At 45.4% G+C, this 19,789-nt stretch overlaps 3 protein-coding genes across 4 annotated transcripts in view; 1 reads left to right on the forward strand and 2 right to left on the reverse strand.

The window, feature by feature from the left end:
* Positions 1 to 1,682: 1,682 nt before the first annotated feature.
* LOC6612930 lies at positions 1,683 to 4,280 on the forward strand. Its single transcript, XM_032723046.1, has one exon. It carries the CDS (start codon positions 1,765 to 1,767, stop codon positions 4,213 to 4,215), a length of 2,451 nt encoding a protein of 816 aa, XP_032578937.1. The 5' UTR covers positions 1,683 to 1,764; the 3' UTR covers positions 4,216 to 4,280.
* Positions 4,281 to 5,299: 1,019 nt separating this feature from the next.
* Positions 5,300 to 6,274, reverse strand: LOC6612931 (high affinity copper uptake protein 1). Its single transcript, XM_032721925.1, has one exon. The coding sequence runs from the start codon at positions 6,220 to 6,222 to the stop codon at positions 5,410 to 5,412; it is 813 nt and encodes a 270-aa protein (XP_032577816.1). The 5' UTR covers positions 6,223 to 6,274; the 3' UTR covers positions 5,300 to 5,409.
* Positions 6,275 to 10,170: 3,896 nt separating this feature from the next.
* The window catches only part of LOC6612932 (5-hydroxytryptamine receptor 1), a 48,019-nt gene continuing 38,400 nt past the window's right edge, over positions 10,171 to 19,789 (reverse strand). For both annotated transcript variants that reach the window (XM_002037388.2, XM_032721936.1), the window contains one exon: positions 10,171 to 13,906. In XM_002037388.2, the coding sequence (XP_002037424.1) occupies positions 11,861 to 13,537 (1,677 nt within the window). In that variant the 5' untranslated portion in view covers positions 13,538 to 13,906 and the 3' untranslated portion in view covers positions 10,171 to 11,860. The remainder of the gene's footprint in view (positions 13,907 to 19,789) is intronic.

Consider the following 19,789-nt stretch of genomic DNA (forward strand, 5'->3'; position numbering starts at 1 on the left):
TCCCTAAAGGGAACCGGGAACTAATTTTAAATTTTAAAGCTTACTAAAGCTTCACAGTACAGCCTAATTTAAATTTGATTACTTGAATAGTAGGCACTTTAATTTGTTCAATTTAATCAATTATCTGAATAATTTGTAGCAACAAATTTAATTCAAGTGGTAACCAGTCAATAAAATATGGTAAATTTATGTGCTTATAACGCTGCTTTGGCAAAAATCCAATCGCAAGCCATATAGCATTTCAAAATGATTGATTGGCTGCCCAAGTTCGACAAGGCTAACTTCATTCTATAAATAAGCGAGTCGGTTGCAACTCAAACGTTCGTATTAATCGCGTCCCCGAAAAAGAAAGTTTATCAATTTCGCCGGAGACCGAAAAAGGGCGAAAAAGTGCTCTGGTATGAGCGATATTAAAAAGCGCCCCAATACATTTATGTGTACATATTTTTTCGGGAGGACATCAATAACCGATGAGCTGCCATAAATCCATGGGCATTTCGGTTTATGTGCGGGTTCAGTGGTAACACGGTAACTATTACGCTTTCAGCAACCCCGTGTAACCCAAAATGTGGTCACGCAATGCGGAAAAGCCGAAGGAGGCGGCAAAGTTGTCAAGGAACCACTTTAATTTCCTTGATATATGCCCGTTCCGATAAGTTCCACCTGACAATGCAAGCATATCTATTATTAAGATCTGGCATCTGAAAAAGCCGTTCGCAATCAGCAGGAACACATGCCAGTGGCCGCAAAAAGGAGCAGATTCTAGGCCTAAGTTGGGGTCATTAACATAAACAACTCTGCAGGCGTGGATCCCGAAGAAGCGTACATCCCGAAAAAGGGCGAAGGCAGCAGGACCTCTCCAAAACAAAGAACCCGTGTCTGAAAAGATGCATAAATCATGGGCGACCTGCCTGGATCCGAAATAGAAACCGAGAATGCGAGAAACGAAAGCGAAAACAGGGGATCACGATGTCAGCAAATGGCAAAACTGTCATTTTCTAAAGAATTTAATTGACAGTGCAAAGTCATAAATTATATGTCGTATCAAAGACGTCGAACAGGAAGCGTATCCTGCGGCATTTGGGCTAATTGTGGGGATGCCCCGTGCCACTTGGAAAAACAAAGACAGGGGGAGGTCCTGGGGAAACACGTGTGTGACCGGGCGTGCGTGAAAGTAAAAACATTCCTATTTGGCTTGCTAATAAATTAATGATATACTCGTCGGGGCGCCGCCTCCGAAAATCTCGGCAGGAATAGGGGACGATTCCCTGTGACAAACACTTTGGCGACACGAGCACGCGAGGCAATTTATAGCCGAGAAGGACACTAATGGAAGGACCAGCAGCCGTGTGACGAATTCAGGATGTGTGCGTCCTTTGCCGGGACGAGGCGTCACTTGGACTGGCCCACATAAAATGATGGCCAAATCATTTATCTTTCGGCCATTGTGGAAGTGCTTAGCCAACACTGGCAGATGTAAACACTTCACTGGATCATAAGACCAAGCTGCCGATTGCCTGAAACCATTTATTGTGAAAGGGAGGGATACCAATTAATGGACGGCCATTTAGGGAAACCTAGGCTGCTAGTTAGTTGCAGCCTTAAAAATTCATTTCTCTCTACTTTAAAAGGTATTCCTTAAGGAATTTTTGTTTTGACACATTACACATTACGTTGACAACTCTGGGCTTATAGAAATTAAATGTTCTATTTCATCCGTTTACTTGATATTGGTTATATTTATATCACCAAATTATAGCAGCAATGGAAAATCAAAAGGATCTGGTCACCCAGCGCACCTGGCGCCGTATCTTGGAGCACCTGACCCCGGTGAAGGGATACAAAGCGGCAGAGAGGAATGTCAGCTGGTACCGAGGACTGTCCCAATCCCAGATGGCGGCAGCAAATGCATTGTTCGATATCCTGAGGGAAAATATGGATAAGAATACCACCTCTAATGTTGCGAAGCTAATGGTGAAACTGGGACTCCATCCCTATCCGCCGTGGAAAACTCTGCATATGGTGATCAAACTGAGCCGGGGTAATGATCTGGCCTTCCTCTGGTTCCTCATGGAAATGTGCTACAAGACACCCAATCACGGCGAGACCTACAGCGTCAACGAGCAGATCATCATGACGGCTATATTCCGGTTGGACCTCTTTCCCACTCTGAGGGAACTGGACCGCTGGCTGCCCCTACCACATTCCTCGCAATCGGATAGGGATAAAGCGGACGCCCTAAGGCAGAGAAATCAGAGATTGAAGAAGGAAAAGGAGGATGAGCGCCAAAGGGAATTGGCCAGAAAGGCAAAGATCGTGAGACCTCTATCTCCTTACTTTCAGGAACCCTATATACCCGGAAGGATTCGAAACGAGCGAAAATTGCTGTCGGACTATCCAGACACTGCAGCCACTCTATTTCACATGGATGAGGAACCCCTCGAAGCTTACCTCTGGTCACGCTGGTACGGAACCTACACCTTGAACGACGCTCACCGCGTGGGAAAATCCATAATCTTCGAGGAGATTAACAGCATTTTCAAGTCCTTCAAGGCAGCCTCTTTGCCAACCCGCGACGTGGAATCCTTATGTGCCCATCATCAGTACATTCGGGAGATGGAGAAGTCCCTAAAGGACAAGCTGGAGATGATGAAGCGGAGAAAGTGCGTGGAGCTCATCGAAGCGAAAAATAGACTGGAGGAGAGAAAGCGGAAGCGGGTGATTCAGGAGCTGGAAGAAATGAGTGCCTGCTACTTGAAGCGGTTCCAGGAAATGGCGGCCAGAGCCAGATTGGCCTCCACCAGTAAGACTCTGTTTGGAGGCAGTTCCGTCAAGGCAACTTATTTTGGCTGTCCCGATAATGAGATCAGATGTGATGCTTTCGATGAAGAAAGGTGTCAGACATTTGGGGCGGAACGGGTAAAGGAAAATCATTTATGTGATAGACCCAAAAGTGGAAGTGGTGGTGATATTAGGCTAACAAGCGGGGCAGAGGCCAAAACGAAAACCAAATCTAGATCTCGATCCAGATCTAGATCAAAAAGCAGGAGATCAAGGAAGCCTCAAAGTAAAGCGCGATCCACTAAAGAGCCTGAAGTAGGGGCAGAGGCTCCTCTACTCCCTCCCAGAACGGCCAAGGAAGATTTTCGCGATATCACGATCAGATTATTGAAAGGAGAAAACCCCATTTTACGAGGGTGTCCCGACTTTCAATTGGAACCTCAACACTGCGCCAAGTGCCTAATTTTCGACCCCCAAAAGGGTTTACACCAAAAACCAGCAAAAAAACACCGGCCTAGTAGTCTAATGCAGTTCCTACAAAATTGCGCCTCTGAAGGGAATGAGGAGGAGGATTCCCACCACGAAATGGCTGCTAATCCTTCCGCCCATTCCGTTCAGGAACCAAAGCTTTTCGATCTGGGACTTTTAGGAAGGAATTGCGCGAGGTTCAACTATCGTGAGTTGTTTGGCTCGCTGCAGAGGACTCAATTGGACGACGAACGGATGCGTCTAAAGGAGGCCTTTGTAAGAGCCATCGACGATGATGTTCAGTACCTCAGTGCGGCCTTAAGTGGCGAGGAAGAGCGTTCTCTGGATGCTTTGGTCGACCGAGCAGCCAAGAGGGTGTTTGCGCAAGATGTTAAGGCCTTTCACGAGGAGCTAAAAAAAATGAATAAGCAAAAGGCTGCTAAAGAGTATAACCCCGATTCTCGTTTGAATTTCGGCCAAGAGTTTTACGATCCCGAGAATATCCCCTTGATGAAGGAGATGTTAAGGTTGGGCCTAGAGAAGGTGGCCCAGGACAAGAGATATGTATTGCCCACCCTACCCGATGTCCACTCTGTGCCCTACCTCATCGAATGGATACGATTACGTTATGGAAAACGCTATTCCTATGGGGAAAAGAAACAGATTTTGAATAGAGATAAACTGGTAATGGATCAAATAACATGGATGATGCACACCAACCTCGAGAAGATTCCTACCCTGCCGGTTGGAGACAACTTTACTGACTTGGCCAAGCTGAGGGGGTTGACCAAGAAGCTCAGGGAACGCTATACCAATAAGTTCCTTGAAGCCATCATGGAAGTGGAGAGGGTCTTTTATTCGGCCATGAAACCCCATCTCTGCAATTTAGCAACTGAAGAGACCTTTTTGGCCTACTTGCCCGCCCATTTCCACGACCTGGGCTTCACTGTTAATACCGTAAGCTGAGTAATGGAAATTTCCAATGAACTGGCCAACTAGTACATAAATATGCCTTTTTTCCATACAATGTAGTTTAACTAAACTCCAGTTGGGTAATTGGGTAATTGCTTGTTGTCCGCAAATCATCGCATTTAATTGCGGTTGTGCCCACTTTGGATCCTTTAAGCTTGGAACAGTTTAAGTACGACAAAAGGCGCATTCATTTAAACATTGTATAAATAATTTAAAGGGTTTTAATTGATTTCATATTGAGAGTGGAGCTATTTGCTTCTTATTGCTCACGTTTCTTTAGGTAACCTAACGCAATTAAAGTTGGCTTACCACTTTGTCCCTGAGCGGCCAGGTGTACACCTGTTATGCATCGTTGCATTTCCGTTTCCGTGGATGGACATGCTTCTGGCCAAGTCGTTTTCCTCGAGGGACTTGCAAATGGGCTGTTCCGAGCGGACATACCCATTAAGGTAAACCTGTACGCTTGTGGGTGAATTATTAAAGCCACATCTGCCTTTTGGCCTACTGACGATGGGTTTTCGTCGAAATCTCCGCGCGAAATTCATTCTGGGAGCTTCTGTGTGCACCGGAGCGAATTGCGTTATCCGCTCGGAAAACGGCGTAAAGTCAGCTTATTAAAATATTAATTGGAAGTGGAAGCGCCGATAACTGACCGACAACAATGGCGGCAGCCCTTCCATTTACATGCCATTTCCTTCTCAGTTCCGTGTCCGTGTTTCCCTGTGTCGTAATGTAAACACGGCGCTGCTTTACCGCCCTCATAATTACGGCGTAAGGAAAGCGCCAGACACGGTCAAATAAACGGCGGCAGCATCCTTAGCTCCTTAGAGCTTGGCTCACCTGGGCAGCCATATGAGAACCAAAACACACAGGATGTGGGCGACCTCGTAAATGCGGGCAAACCATAAAGCTGCCGACACAAAAATATCCGAATAACGCGTTAAAATGCCCTGAATTCACTTTGGCAACTCTAGATTGCGCATACGCCCAGTTACCTCACACAAAATGCCGCATTCTGCAAATGCCCATTCATTTCGGCAGCGGAAGATGCTGCATTCATTGTTTTACGAGCCATAAACATTAACAATTAGGCCGGGTACCCAAGCCGTTATGATTTTTACAGCTTGCGTTAATTAGAAAAACACATTAGCAGGGCTCCTAGACAGCTCGTCTCGGTCCATTTCTGTGTTAGTTGCAGTGCTCCTGGACGTTGGTCCTGAAGGCGCAGAATATGTAGTACCCTACACCGGCGCCCAGCAGAACGGCCACACAGAGCCACACATTGAAGGTCATGAAGACGAGCATTAGCAAAAAGGATATGAGCACCTGCAGGACGTGCAGGAGGGTCTGCAGGATGTGCATCCCGGAGCAATAGACCTTGAGCTTGGTGGTTTTGCCAGCGGGAGGGGTATTTTCCTGAACATGATGGTGAGTGTGCTGGGTCAGGATCAGCGAGGATTGCGCCTGAGGAGAGCTCCGTCCTGGCGGCTGAAGAGGCGGCATCGATGGCGACCTTGGGCGGTAGGCGTAGATCTGGGTTCCCGATTGTTGGTTGGTCCTTGGGGGATACGTTGGCTGGTTGTAATTGTAGTTGGCCTCTCTATATCTTCTTGGCCGATTATACTGATCCCTTCCGCCCGCCAATCGCCTCCGGTCCCACGAGAACAGCCACTCTCTGAAGAATTTAAGGGCCTCATAGAGCACCGCAACCACAAAAATTAGAAGGCAAGAAAGAGTCAGCGCCATGGCGGATTCAGTGCGCCAGAACTTGAAGAGAATGGTCTCCGCATCGCCAGTATGAAAGAACATCGCCATGGACATGTCGTGGCCTCCACCTTCGTGATGGCCGTGCTTAGTGTGCTCTCCATGGCTTCCATGATGAGTCATTTCAGGTGAATGGTGTCCTTCGTGAGAGGAACTCGGTGGAGCAGGCGCCGGAGATCCATGAGAAGCGTGATGGTGGACGTGGCCCTCGGAAACATCAACTCCATGGTGGTCCATGGTCGAACATCGGTGAAAAATATTGGTATTGTTAGTTTGTGTATATTCGATCGACAATCAAGTGACAGCTTTAAAAAAGATTTGAAAAATTCCAATACATTCATTGAAGAAGTTAATTTATTGACCATTCGGCTTTAAACCGTCAGGATTGAGCCTCCCCCAACTACTTCCAATCACCAGAGATTTTCTATACCCATCTGTAAAGCGACGAGTTTCGACCGCAGCCCAATGCCAATTCGGTTGTATCATTAACATAAATGACAGGCGGGCAGAACATGCCACGTGCCACGAAATCAATGCAGTTTCCGCCCAGGACTCGTTGTTTTCTGCCCGGGACAAGCGAGCAAATTTGCTGGCACTAATGGAATCCATTTTTCACCCGGCGCTCGGATGAGACGAGCTGCACCGAAATCCTCCGGCCCAACCATGCATATTAATAAAGATTTAAGCGTCAGCAGCCGGCGAAATTAAGATCGTACACTGGGAGCCCGGCTCGAGTACTTTGAATTGCTCACGAGTTGGCCATTAGGTGGTCTAACACCGAATATTAATCATACGCCGCGTTAATTTATGGGCCAGTCGCTGATTGCCGAAACAGGATTTTTCAGCCAGACGTGCTGCAATCACTTTCGCTTTTCTGGGAGTGTACTACTTGGCGGGCAAGGGAATCCGTACCGATTTCCTTTTCCCTGCTAAAATGAAGCCACTAGCTGTCGCTGGGAACGCCTCGCTGACCGCCCATTAATGCGGCTCCTTTGTGCAGGAGCACATTAATCATGGCGAATTCTGCAGCAGCCATCGCAGCATGGCTCGTGTAATTTTTTTCGGGTACCTTTTATTTTGTGTTTTGTTTTTTGCCCACAAAAAACAAAGAATCCAACGAAGCCCAGCAACAAAGTAAGTCCTGCATTAAATGCTTTGCTTTTCTATGGCTGCTCGAGCACTTCCGTTTTCGCCCAGAATCACAGACCTTAATTGTCGAGACGGAAGAAAGGCGAGAATGGTAAAACTAGGATTGGAAGCATGTCAAATACCCTGTCGAAACAAAGCAATAATAAATGAATGGAATTTGTGTTGAACAAGAAAGATGTAAGGTATTTAAGTTCTCAAGTCTGCCCATAGCGTACCTACCCATTTTTAGGAATTCTCAGGTATTTGTCATTTCCTGGACATAAGCAACTAGAATCGAGTTAAGGAAATCCCCTTACGCTGCCCAGTTCAGAGGAAAGCCTGTCAGCTACCCTTTACTTAAGCTGCAGTGTCCATTGTTTGCAGTCCTTAGCTCCTCGGAAATGTAATTCCTTTTGATGCCCGACACGGCTTAAAGCTCCTTGAGGTCCTCGAGGCTCGCCGTTCCATTCTTTATCAATTGTCTTGTAGAGCAAAGCGTTAATCATGCGGCATTTAACGAGACTAAAGCCGACTGCTCCCCGGAGACTGTGATTTCTATGGTCAAAGTTTTTTTCCCCCTGCGTTCGACAAAGCGACAGCCATGAATTCCGAGAACGAATGAAAAATGTTGGCCAAATGTGTGGGCGCTTGGGAGCGCAAAGGAAAAACGGAGTCCTGGCGACCCGCCGGGGCAGCCTTGCGTGTAATCGCGCTGCTAAGTCCATTTAATCAACTTAATTTAGTACAAATTCTCAGACATTTGGGCTCACTTTTTCCCGTGCCTTCATTTATTTCGGGCAAGTGACGCAATCCCCGCAGGACGGCATTTAATAAAACATTTTCCACAATTATAGCAAGGCAGGGGAAAAGCTTCAAGATCCCAGATTCCTATCGCTCAACGTTGAAATGGAGTTGTTAGCGCTCGAAATAATTTACATAACTTGTTTTGAATACACTTTGACAAAGCCGAAGGTGTGCGTGTTGCATACTTTCAGGCTGCCCTCGGCTTACCCGGCGGATACGCAATATTTAACTTGACAATGATGGCAAGTTTTAATGAAGGAGTCCAGGCAACACGTCCTCTTAAGATTATTGTCACAGAAGTACGAAAAGTAAATAATATTTGATTACACTTTATATTTCCGCTGCTCTCAGCCATTTAATACCCACAGAAAATATTAAATTCCCATTTCGTGGAGATGCTGCTTTGATATTTATTAAATTTAACATCAAGGGCGGCCATCCCTCGATCCGAAAGTCAATTGCTGAAACTGGAGCCCATTTCTTTTGGGCAAACACATTTGGAAATTTGTCGTATTACCTTGCAGCGCATTTGACATTTGGCTGCCGGGGGAGGGTCATCGATTTTCGATTGCGTTATCGAAACAAATCTAGCCACTTTGGCGGCCTTTTCGCTGGCATCCGAATGGGAAAACTGGAGAGTGCCACTCACAGGAAATTGAGCTCAATTGGGGTTTTTGCTACGTGCCTCTCCTTTCGCCTTGGCTTTTATTGTTTCCCAGGATCGCCAAAAAAGGGTCCTGTCTGTTGATTTATGTGGCGAGTGCTTGTTAACACTCTACGATTACGAGCTACGAGCCCGACAATTGCAAGCATCTTCATAAGCGTATTTTGTAAAAAAAAAAATAAAGAAATACGCGTCGGAGAGTTTTCGAGGACATCGAGCGGCCCTCATGTCGTTTCCCGATGTTTCATAAACGTCGCATTAGTGTCATACAAATACTAACAGAAAAAGTGCTCGTAAAACTGCAGACTTTACTGCTGGCGATACGATAAATTCTACGCTTCCCGGCTGCAGCACAATTTCACTGCACTCGTCAGCTATTTTTCCATTTCGCGAATTTTTCGCGTGCCGAACGCAGCTATTTGAATCCAGAAATCCGCTTAACTGAACTGAACGGCAAAGCGCCCCGAAAACACATATCCCCGTCCACATCCGAGGCGGAAGGCGTGGCTTTGTGCTCGGCGAGAGTCCTTTTTTCGACTGGCTCATAAAGTGGCATCCTAGCATGTGTCCTGTAGTGCGGAGGAGCGGGTGCAAAATCATCATTTATCAGCAGGCAGCTAGGAGGTCCAGATGCACGATGAACAATGTCTGAGCGTAAAACAATATGAGTCGTTTTACTATTTCGAGGACTTGATTCTACATATTCGAAAATTTGTATGCTTAGATAAACTTACCTAAAAACTGCTTACCCCATATCCCATTCGTTATTTTTGTTGTTTTTTTTTTTTTTCAGTGTACTACCAGAAACATACCGAAACTCTGTCAAATTGGTGTGCTGCTTTTTGCGAATGAGAAACTGATTCTGGTGCTGGCGCCGTCAGATCCGCCTCACTTTGTCATTGTCATACCCTTTTTGGGAGCTCGGCTTCCTGGAATCTCGGTTGCTTAGGACCGCTTGTCTTGTTTATGCCTCACAAAAAGTGGACTGAGAACCGGGGAATGTGCAGATATTTGCATACAGCCTCGCACATTTCGAGGGCTTCCGCCGCAGATGTTTGTTAGCTTGATGGTGTTTGGCTGTTGGTACGAGAGCCATGTTGGCGTCGCTTTTGCTTTTCCACTTGCTATCCCTTTCCATTTTTCGATCTTCACTTCCGTTTCCGTTTCTGTGTGTTTTGCACGTTTGCCCAACTTGTCATTCGCAATGAGCTGAATGCACTCGGCGGGCGACTGGATTGCAGCTGCCTTTCTATGTTTTTTGGGCCGCCAGTCCGTTGAATTGCACATTCAGTTGACATTCAGCTGCAAAAACAGCCAGCAGCTGCTGCAATTCGCATTTGTTGAATTTGAATTAAGTTCTGATTTTATTTCGCATTTATGAACCCTAGAAAGTTAAACCTGTCGCTCAATTTATTAGTGCAACTAAGAGAGTAGTTACTAAAGAGCTTTTACAGTCTGTAATGCTAAATGAAATGTTTTAAACTTCATTAACAAGATGTTCTGACAAATACTATACCTTCACCAGAGTTTTATAATAACAATAAATGTTCAACCCCCAAAACACGAGTAAAACTTCGGGAGAAAGTGAATTACATTGATACGGTTGCCTTTTATTTGATGCTTTAATTTCCGCATGTTTTTTGTTGGGAAAACAGTTTTCAAATGCAGTTTTGCAGTTTTGTAAGCTTCACTCAGAAAGTGATGTTAGTTTTATTTGTTTGTTGTTCTCAATTATTTGGTTTTTGTTTTTAATTATAATATATGATGTTTGTTTTTGTAATGAACTTTAGTTCGTTCGGTTGCGTATAATTAGCTGCGCTTAGTTTGTCATGCTCGCTTGCCCTTGTTTGTTTTTCATTTTCATTATCCGATTGCCGTTTTCAATTTTCCATTATCCATTTTCCATTTCACTTTAGTTTCGTGGGTGTGTGGGAGTATATGCGTGTGGGTTATGTAAATAGTTTGATAGTTTATCTCATCAAGTTACGAATAGCTCAGTTTCCATTGTTTTTGGTTGGTTGTTTGTTGCGAATATCATAATGCACTTCTCGCAGTGCTACATACACATACAATAAAAACATGCACACTTAGTTGACTAGATCTATATGTATAGGTATGTCTGTATTACGTCTGATGCAGCTTCGATCTAAACATAAAAGTAATGCTTAATGTTTGGTATCACAGAGAGGCGTGACTTTTCATACAAAATACAACGAAAGACTAATGCAGAAAGTTACAAAATACAATTTAGTTGTTCTCACTTGAGCTGCAGCCTGAACCGCACAGTGTATACATATATATAGGCTACCTTTTCTATATGTTTATATAATATATATCTTTTTAGACAGAGCCGCAGGGGGCTGGGTATTTACAGTGGATAGCTTCTTGCTCAAAACGTAAATATATCTAGGTTAATCAGTAGGCTTAATTTGGCTGCAATCTGCAGTTTGTAAATTTAATTTTTGGCTCAGTTTGAGTATCGCAAATCAACTAACTACGCTGGCAAATTTTGGGATGGGGACTGTGGGATCTTTTTCTTGGTTTGGGAGGTAACAATACATTCGATAACGATTGTGTCTCATATCCGGTGCTGATTGTTTTCGAAACATAAAAGGAACCGTAGAAACCTGTCACAGTTACAACCGTGTGTGTGTGTGTGTGATTGGTTGGTGAGTGTGATTGTGTGTGTGGCTCGCACCACGTCGATTGCTTAGTTCTACATTTAAAATTACAACAACAAGTTACATTTAGAGGAGTCGTCTACAATTCGCACTTTGCTGCAAGTTTCAGGGGGTGCACATATACAGAGATACGCACTACTAGCACTACTACATACAAATATCCATGTGTGTGTACTGGGTGGCAATATGCGGGGAAGGGTAATATTTGCTCTGCTTTCGGTACGTTTTCTTTTGAGTCAATGGGGGTCTCTAATCAATGTAACCCTTAAAACCACATCTTTAAATTAAATAGAAAATTAATTTATAGACAATTAATGGACATGATCAAACTCTCAGTTACAAATAATATTAGATGATTATTTCTGCTAAATAAACTATACCGACGCGGTACTTTAAACAGCCCAGAGCCTACTTTTCCCACTTATAACTTTACATTTCCTAATTGTTTAAGATGTACACCCCAGTGTGTATACCTAAGTGTGTGAGTGTGTCGAGCAGAGGAGTCGCCTTCTTCCGGAAACCTGGGGAAGACCCTTCGAGCACCTCAGATTCGCTTGGGTACGCTCTTTTCTCCGGGATGGAGGTCCTCGTGGATGGCCTAGAGAAAGCTCTCCCTCGCCCCGTGCCTCTCGTCGCCCAGCATCACCCGCTGCGAGGGAGGCTCTCCATACTGATCCTGGTAGTAGTTCTCCCGCATCATGGTGTTCAGACTGGAGCAGCGGAAGTAGAGGATCTCCTGAAAGGGTTTGCGGAAATCCCTGTTCAGAGTGGCGTAGATAATAGGGTTCAGCAGGGAGTTGGCATAGCCCAGCCAGAGGAATAGAGACGAGAGCGATGCAGGTACGTGCATTGTCTCGAAAGGACGAATTAGGGCCAGGATAAAGAAGGGCAGCCAGCAGACGGTAAAGGCCGACATGATGATGCCCAGTGTGGTGGAGGCCTTCTTCTCCTTGGCCAGCTGAAACCGCAGCTTCTTGTGGTGCGGAGAGCCCAGGAGTCCTGTCGAACCACTGACGCCACCCCCACTGCCGTGTCCTGCGAGTGCGCCTCCTCCGCTGCTCAGACCACCACAGGTGGAGTAGGTGAGCGAAGTGTTGCCCACGCTGCTGTGCCTCTGGCCATTTCCCGAGCTGGCCAGCTCCGTGTGACCCAAGGGCGGAGCCTGCGGAGCCGACGGCGATCCCGTGCCATTGAGAGCCTGCTGCAAATGCGTCTGTGCTCGTTTCTCTTCCAGGACAATCCGCCTCGCCGCCCTGAAGATCTGGTAGTACACAAACAGCATCACCGAGAGTGGTATGTAAAATGAGCCCAGGGTGGCGTAGATCTGATATGCGAAGTTCTGGCACACCGTGCAGATGGGCTGGCCCTTCTCGTCCTCGTGCTCGTTGCCCAGGATCAGCAGAGGAGGCAATGAGATGCAGGCGGCGGCCAGCCAGACGATGCCCACGCACAGCATCATTCGCCGAGGAGTCCTCTTCACCCCGTACTCCAGAGGCTTCGTGATGGCCAGGTATCGATCCACGGATATGGCACACAGATTCAGGATCGAGGCCGTGCAGCACAATACATCGAAGGACACCCAGATGTCGCAGAGCAGCGGTCCAAAGTTCCACTTCTCCAGCACTTCATAAAGCAAAGCCATGGGCATCACCAGAAGAGCCACGCAGAGATCCGAAAGAGCCAAGGACACCAAAAGGTAATTGCAAGGTCTCCTCAGTTTCCGCACCATGCAAACGGCTATGCAGACCAGGACATTGCCCACAACAGTGCCCAGGATCACGATAAGAAGGACGATGCTCACGAATATGGACGTCAACGGGGGCAGTACGAACTCTCCGGCTGCAAATTCCTCCAGGAGCAAAGGAGTGTCCGATAGCGGCACCAAAGTCGTATTGATGTCGCCCAAATTGCTGCTGGTGATGCCCTGATACGAGACTATGGCAATGGGGCTGCTGTTCATCGAGGTCAGGCCATAGGATCCTGAACCCGAGCCCGATCCCGATCCCGATCCCGACGATGAGGCCGAGGCTATGGCTCCCAGGAAGGCGCTACTGCTATTAAAGTCCTGCGAAGCGACCGACTCCGTCTCGCCTTCCACGAGCGGAGCGGGAACGGTGGCCTTGCCCGCCGCATAGGCTATCCAGCTGCTCAGGAAGAGCACGAACAGAGTCAGCGTGGCGGTGGAGATCAGTTTCTGGTGGTTTCCCTGGGTTCTGTGGTTTCTGTGCTGGCGGTGGCTCTGATGGCGCCGCCAGTCCTGTCCAGATAAAGCCATCAGCAGTCTTTCAATGGTGGCAGCGGGCTAACGCGGCATATGAGCAACCCAGTGCTGACCTGCTGCCCAGCATAATCGCCTCTTCGAGCCTCAGAATCATTGCGTATACGCCACCGTGCCGCGCTTTACTTAGACACTCTTGTCATTAATCATAATTTCAATAAAAATAGAGCCCTCTTATTAGTTTCGCCTCGAGCCGCGTCGCTTGATTACTAATTTATGTGGGGCGTTCACTTAATAAAAACGCTGCCTGAGGCTACCAGTTGATGTGGTCATTGACGTTTATGCCTTGTACTCCGGTTATCTCTTTCAATAAATCTCTGTGGCTTGCCGCAGTCGGTTTCGCAGACTGTGTGATTGTCGTCGGGACTGGAAAATAGAAGGGGAGGAAATTCATTACTCAGCTGGATTTATAAAGTGAAAATGGCAGTGTCTTAAAGACTATATTTAAATTCTCTTAAAATTCAAGGGCCTGGGGCCGTCATTCGTCCTACACTTTTACATTCCCTTCATCGCTTTTCCAAGCACACAAAGACCTCAACACACGCACATGTCGCCCTAATGATGGTCACAGTTGTTACATTTTCCACAGAAAATTTTTAAACAATGAAACAATGGGAGAAAAAGGAAAATAATAGAGAAGAAACCGCGAACCACGTTTTCATGGCCCGGCGGCTATCAGCAGATGGTTTGTGTACCCGCCAAGAGTTTTTCCCATTTTCCCAGTCACGCGGTGAATCATCAAAGCCTGTCGTTCGTCCTTTTGTATTAATTTTCATACTTCTTTTGATTATTGAATTGTTGGCTCCCCGCCTGACCAAGCCGCAGACCACGCCCCCGCCACCGCCTACTCTTCCGCCCACCAGCACTTGACGCTCTTCAAAATGCGAAACAAATAAACAAAGGGCAGCTAAAAGGCGGTGGCGCCTCCGCCATTGTTACGGCCATTTTCGTTGTAAGCTTCCGTTTGGCATTTTTATTTATATCGCCTTTCTCCCCCTGGCCTTCTGCCTTTGTGGTCAGTAGTCCTAGAGGAAGGGGAAGGAAGGGCACAGAAATACAATTTATACATTTCTCCCTAATTGAATTCCATAGCTAGGCATTCGAAAGGTGTCGTCGAACCTCACGCAATTGAGAAGGCGCTTTAAAACGCCATTTGCGAGTCCCGTTCTTACATGTCTCCCTGCGCGATTTATTGAATTGAAGGCAACCAAGTGGCAATTGAGCCACGAAAATCAGGAAAATGGAATGGGAGGCAAGGACGTCTAGACGGCCAGACACTGCCACACCTGTGCGCCAGGTGTCACACTCAAAAATTGTGTGAAACTGGAAGCAAGTTGGAGGGCAACAAATCGAAGCTGGAGCCCAGCATCATTATAAAACTATTCCCTGAGGTCAAAAACTTGGTGGCCGAACTGGTCAAGAATTACAAGTAGGTGAGTTGGTTCATAAGACAGAAACCTGCCACTCTAATACTAATTTTTATACGTTTTTAAGTTGGATATTTTATTAAAAACAACTCTAAAAATGTTTTTCACACTCACACGTTCTATTTCTCCTGCTCATTATTAGCCTGCTTAATTTAACCATTGAAAATAGTTGACAGTTTATGGCACAAACATTCCGAGTGTCACTAAATTCTAAACAAGTAGAACAACAAAGAGGCATGTACACGAAAACCAGCAAACTAATCGGCCGGGCATAATGATAAATAGCATTGCAAAACATTGCTGTGTTTGTTTGGGTTTGAAATTTTTAGAAAATTCATCTCCAGCGGGAAATTGTCGGGCAATTGAAATTTCGAAATGCGCACGAGTTCATTTTGTGATTGCTGTGCTGCCAGTTTGTGCGAATGCACTCGGATTTATTTGCTTTTGGTGGGTGGCTGCGTTCGAGTGACTTTCGGTGTTAATTATGCTAATCAAGGGGACAAGATGGCCCAATTATTTGGTCAGCAAATAGCGAGTCGTAAGCCGCTTTAAGCCTCGCCGTCCGGAGCTGCGACTCCTGTCCGGGTCGCCTGGCAACAGGACATAAATAATGTAATTTAATTATGAATCGTTCGGGGCGCATGGTGGGCGATTTGGCAGCTAAGGCTTAGAGAGGCCTCCTCTGTTGGCAGTGGCCTTATTTGTATTATTGCCAAAGCTGACAGGGGCGTAAATATTCATAGGTTTTAATATTTATGTCCTTCGTCCTGCACGGGCAACTTTCCCTCAGCCAGCTTCTTCTTGCCCCCTTAGCTGGCATTCCTCCTGCGGACGCAGAACTTTTCAAATATTTGGCAGTTTCTCTGGCTTCTGCGGCAGCGTCTTGAGGTTTGCCGCAGCCGCTCGACTTTGCTGACAGGACCTCTTCAGCAGCTGAATCCAATTCGAAATGCGGGGGAAACCCAGTTGCTAAACAAGTGTAATTTTAGTTGGCCAACTGCTACACTTTGTTGGAAGGCAGCAAATAGTTTACTGCGGATATTTCCATTTAGATTTATGCCGCCACCCCTTCTGCGTTATTAAGTGCTGTGCGGATTTACTGGCTCGCCTTTCAGTTAACACAAAATATATTTTATGGCCGCGCTGACGCTTTCAAATCCTTAAGTTACCATCGGCCCCAAATAAGCTCATCCAGGCAAAAGATAAAAGCTGGATGCGCATAAAGTGCTTTTTAAAATCAGCGAGCGTAAACTTAATTTTTGCAGATATCGCCGCAATTGTTTCAAGCAGCCCGCTCGAGTATCCCCCACAGCAGCCACTCAAAAGCTAAAGAACTGCGAAACTCGAAAGGGAATGCGATGCAGTTGATGGTTGCAGTTTATGGTCTGCTGCCCCGCCCACCCGTCCACCAGCCTCGCTTTTTATGGGGTTTGGTTTGGCTTGGCGCCGCCACTCTGGCGCATTAAGATTTTCTTTCGCTTTTTACCACACACAAACAGCATTTTTAAAGCCAAGCAGATTTGTGGCTGAGCAGCGAAAGTCACGAGGCAAGTGACTCACTGCTGAAATGAGACAGCGAAAAAAGTGTAATAAATCCGCAAAAAAACATGGCGAAAGTGCAGGCGGCAATCCACGGAAGATTAAACTGTGCGGCCCACTAGTCGTATGCGCAATGTTCGGCCAATCATTTCAGTGAATGATATTGTGTAAACATAATTCCTCAAGGACCTCTTTTAGGCAGCAGACAAAAACCATCTTAGAATGTAGAACAAATCTCTTCGCTTTTTGTTCATTTTAAGAAGGTGCCTGAAAATATGCACCGTGCTTTTGTAAAAGGATCCTAAGCTGCAATCGTATGTAACATGCCATTTTACGTCTTTTCAAATGCTTACAAGATATAAATTCCTAGCCAACCAGTAAGTTAAGATAGCTTACAAGTATGCATGTATGATATATCCCCAAAAAGACAGAAAACTGCAGGACGGAAGCCTCAGGAGATTAAAATCTCTGCTCTGAACACGGAGAGTGCGCGTATACGCCACGTTCGCCCACTCATTTCTTATGCTTTGCCAGCGCTTTTCAATTACAAAGTCATAAAATTTGATTTTTCAAGCTCCGCATTCAATTTTTGCCTCAACTCTGCTTATTTACGGCCCACTCGCAAGCGTTATCCTTGCAGCATTTTCGCCATTTGCCAAGTGCCCGATGTAATTTCAACCTGACACATCACACGAGGGACACGTCTCGTCTCGAGAGCTCACAAAATTGCTGTAAATGGATGCGAGTTAAAATGCCAGCAATTTTAAATTGCCGCTGTCGACATGGGCGCCCCTTTTTGGGGTACTTTGTCTGGCCGGGGAAAAGGGGGCCCGCAATGGGCTTCCGAGGGGTGAATTCCTCCGCACTTGATGTTTATGTGTCAAGCTGCTGCTGGTTACATTGCCTTACACTTTTTCCGCTCGGCGTTTGGCGTGGTTATAAATAATGAATGCGTTGATTTCGAATCATATATTTATGCCAGTGAGTTACACCCACCAACAAAATATGGGAATCAATCAGAGAGCTAAGTTTAAAATGTTCAAGCTTTAAAGATTCTCTTGATTGCTATTTTATTCGTGAAATATTTTATATTTTTGTTTAAAATAATTTTTAAAGTTTTTTTAGAGCAGTTGGCGAATTTCAGACGAAAATCCTTCAGTCAGGATTGGGATATCCTTATGAATGGAAAATCAGATATAGTGTGTGGCCAACCCTTTGTGCCGCGCTCTCGCAAAGTCAAGGTCAGGGAGGAAAAAGCATAGAAATAAGTGGAAAATGTGAGCGGATCATTGTTTACCATTAATTTTGTTTGAGAGTGTTTGACAACAGCTCGTGTAAAATTCCTGGCATATGTAGGCATTTCGGGTGTGTGTGTGCTGGCCTGTTTATTTGTGTGCATAATAAAATTTGTTCACAAAACATGTGTAGAAACGAGAGGCAGAACAAAAACATTTGCTTATCTTTAGGAATTCGCATCCTTCTTGTTCCGACATTTTCACTGGTGTTTCATTTTTGATAATGTTTTTGCATTTAAAGTTTACGTGGGCGTATGAGTGATATGATTTGCATACGAGGGAGCGCTAGTCAGCGTGTGCGACGTAATAAAGCATTGAATTTTACATAAATTGCGGGTACGGCCTGTCTCGTTTCGTCTTCTTTTCCGTTTCCTGTTGGAAAACAACACGAAATACGTTTTGCTTTCCCCATTCCCACATTTCCGCACAGCATTTGCATATTTCGGGGCTGCGTCTTACAGTCCTTTGTTATTTTCATTTGATTATTTATGGCGCCATATGAAGCCCCGAAAACAGAAACATCGATGATTCCCGCCAAAGGAATTTATGCTCCCCTACATAAATGCCCGTTTTGTCAAGTCAAACATTTGTTGTTGCCCTTTTATAGCTCATTCTGTTGTTGTCGGTTGTATTTTCGCACAATTTATTGGTTTTAAAATTATTTCTCTGGCGCGCTGTGACATCATCATAAAAAATACCATTTCGCATTTATTTACGGAAATATTTCAGTTGATGTGTCGCCTTTGTCCTTGTGCATTGTGCATTGTCCACTGTCCATTGTCCTGCCGCCCCTTTCAGCACGTGGTGGGGTGGGCGGTAATCACAACTGCTAATTGTTGGCAAATTTCCAACTTGTTGGCCTTCCGTTCGCAACACGTACTAGTCAGGGGCTTCAATCAATTTAATGGCTCACCACCAGTCGGGCCAATTGCAATCGATTTGATTTTTCGCCCTGCTCACAGAAGAACCCATTTAATCCCGGTTTCAGATACAAAAGCAAGGGACATCTGATACCGATGCTTTAATCTAATGCAATCTACTCCGGCTGGGGAAAATGCAGCAGCTGCATCGCAACAAAGTGCGTCGCTGGCTCACAATTTTCCACTCAATATACTTGTGCTGACTTTTATGAGGCTGCCGGACAAACGCGGCATGCCTTTGCTCATGATCCTGTGAGTGAGTCATAAAATCTTTTTATATGGCTGCCGGATAACTTTGTCTCTTAGCTGCCACTAATTAAATTGTTTTGCAAGAGCCCTGGAGAATGCATTCAGTGCGGTATAATGCCGAAATTAAATTCCTCGGAAGCTTAAGTAGATGCACTAAGCATAAAAATAAAAAAGCATGGGTAAAGAAGCAGCGACATCTTCAAATCCGAATTGGCTCCTGAATAAGTTGCCAATAATAATGGCAAAAGCTCAACACTTTTTAAACTAGCATGTTTTCTATCCAAATTCATGATACTTTAGAATGTTAAAATTTTAATCTGATTTAATGTTATAAGAAATCACACAATAACACATGTGATAATCTTGATTATCATATTTTTTTGCCTCCTGTTATCCTATTTCGTGATTGAATTTAAAGATTAAACATATTTGGGCCTTAATTTCTTTGGGAATTTCCTACGATGAAAGGCTCACCTACTTGCTATCTCTTTTTCTGCCTTTAAGCCCGTCTTTTTCTTGGCTTAGCGCGGTTCTGCAATGAATGAGATAAGTGATGAGGTGTGTGTAAGTAATTAAAGAACCTAACGCATAATGGAAGTTAAGTGTGTGTTTGGAAGTGGTGTTGGTGTTACCAGATTATTGAGGGCGTGTGATGTGGATGTGTGAGTGTCAGGTGCTCCATCAAATCGCGAGACATGACGTAGGAGTGAGTTGCGCCATTGAATTCCCCACGACAGACCCCATTCTCACCCTTTAACCATGCGAGATTTTGTTTTATGTAAATATAATAAGCGCCTGTCTGCGTGTGCGAGTGTCTGG

This window comes from Drosophila sechellia, chromosome 3R (assembly GCF_004382195.2).
Source record: "Drosophila sechellia strain sech25 chromosome 3R, ASM438219v1, whole genome shotgun sequence".
Taxonomy (NCBI): domain Eukaryota; kingdom Metazoa; phylum Arthropoda; class Insecta; order Diptera; family Drosophilidae; genus Drosophila; species Drosophila sechellia.

What these genes read in the sequence shown, in the direction of transcription:
- LOC6612930 (XM_032723046.1), top strand. Translation starts at nt 1,765, where the DNA reads ATGGAAAATCAAAAGGATCTGGTCACCCAGCGCACCTGGCGCCGTATC.
- LOC6612931 (XM_032721925.1), bottom strand. Translation starts at nt 6,222, where the DNA reads ATGGACCACCATGGAGTTGATGTTTCCGAGGGCCACGTCCACCATCAC.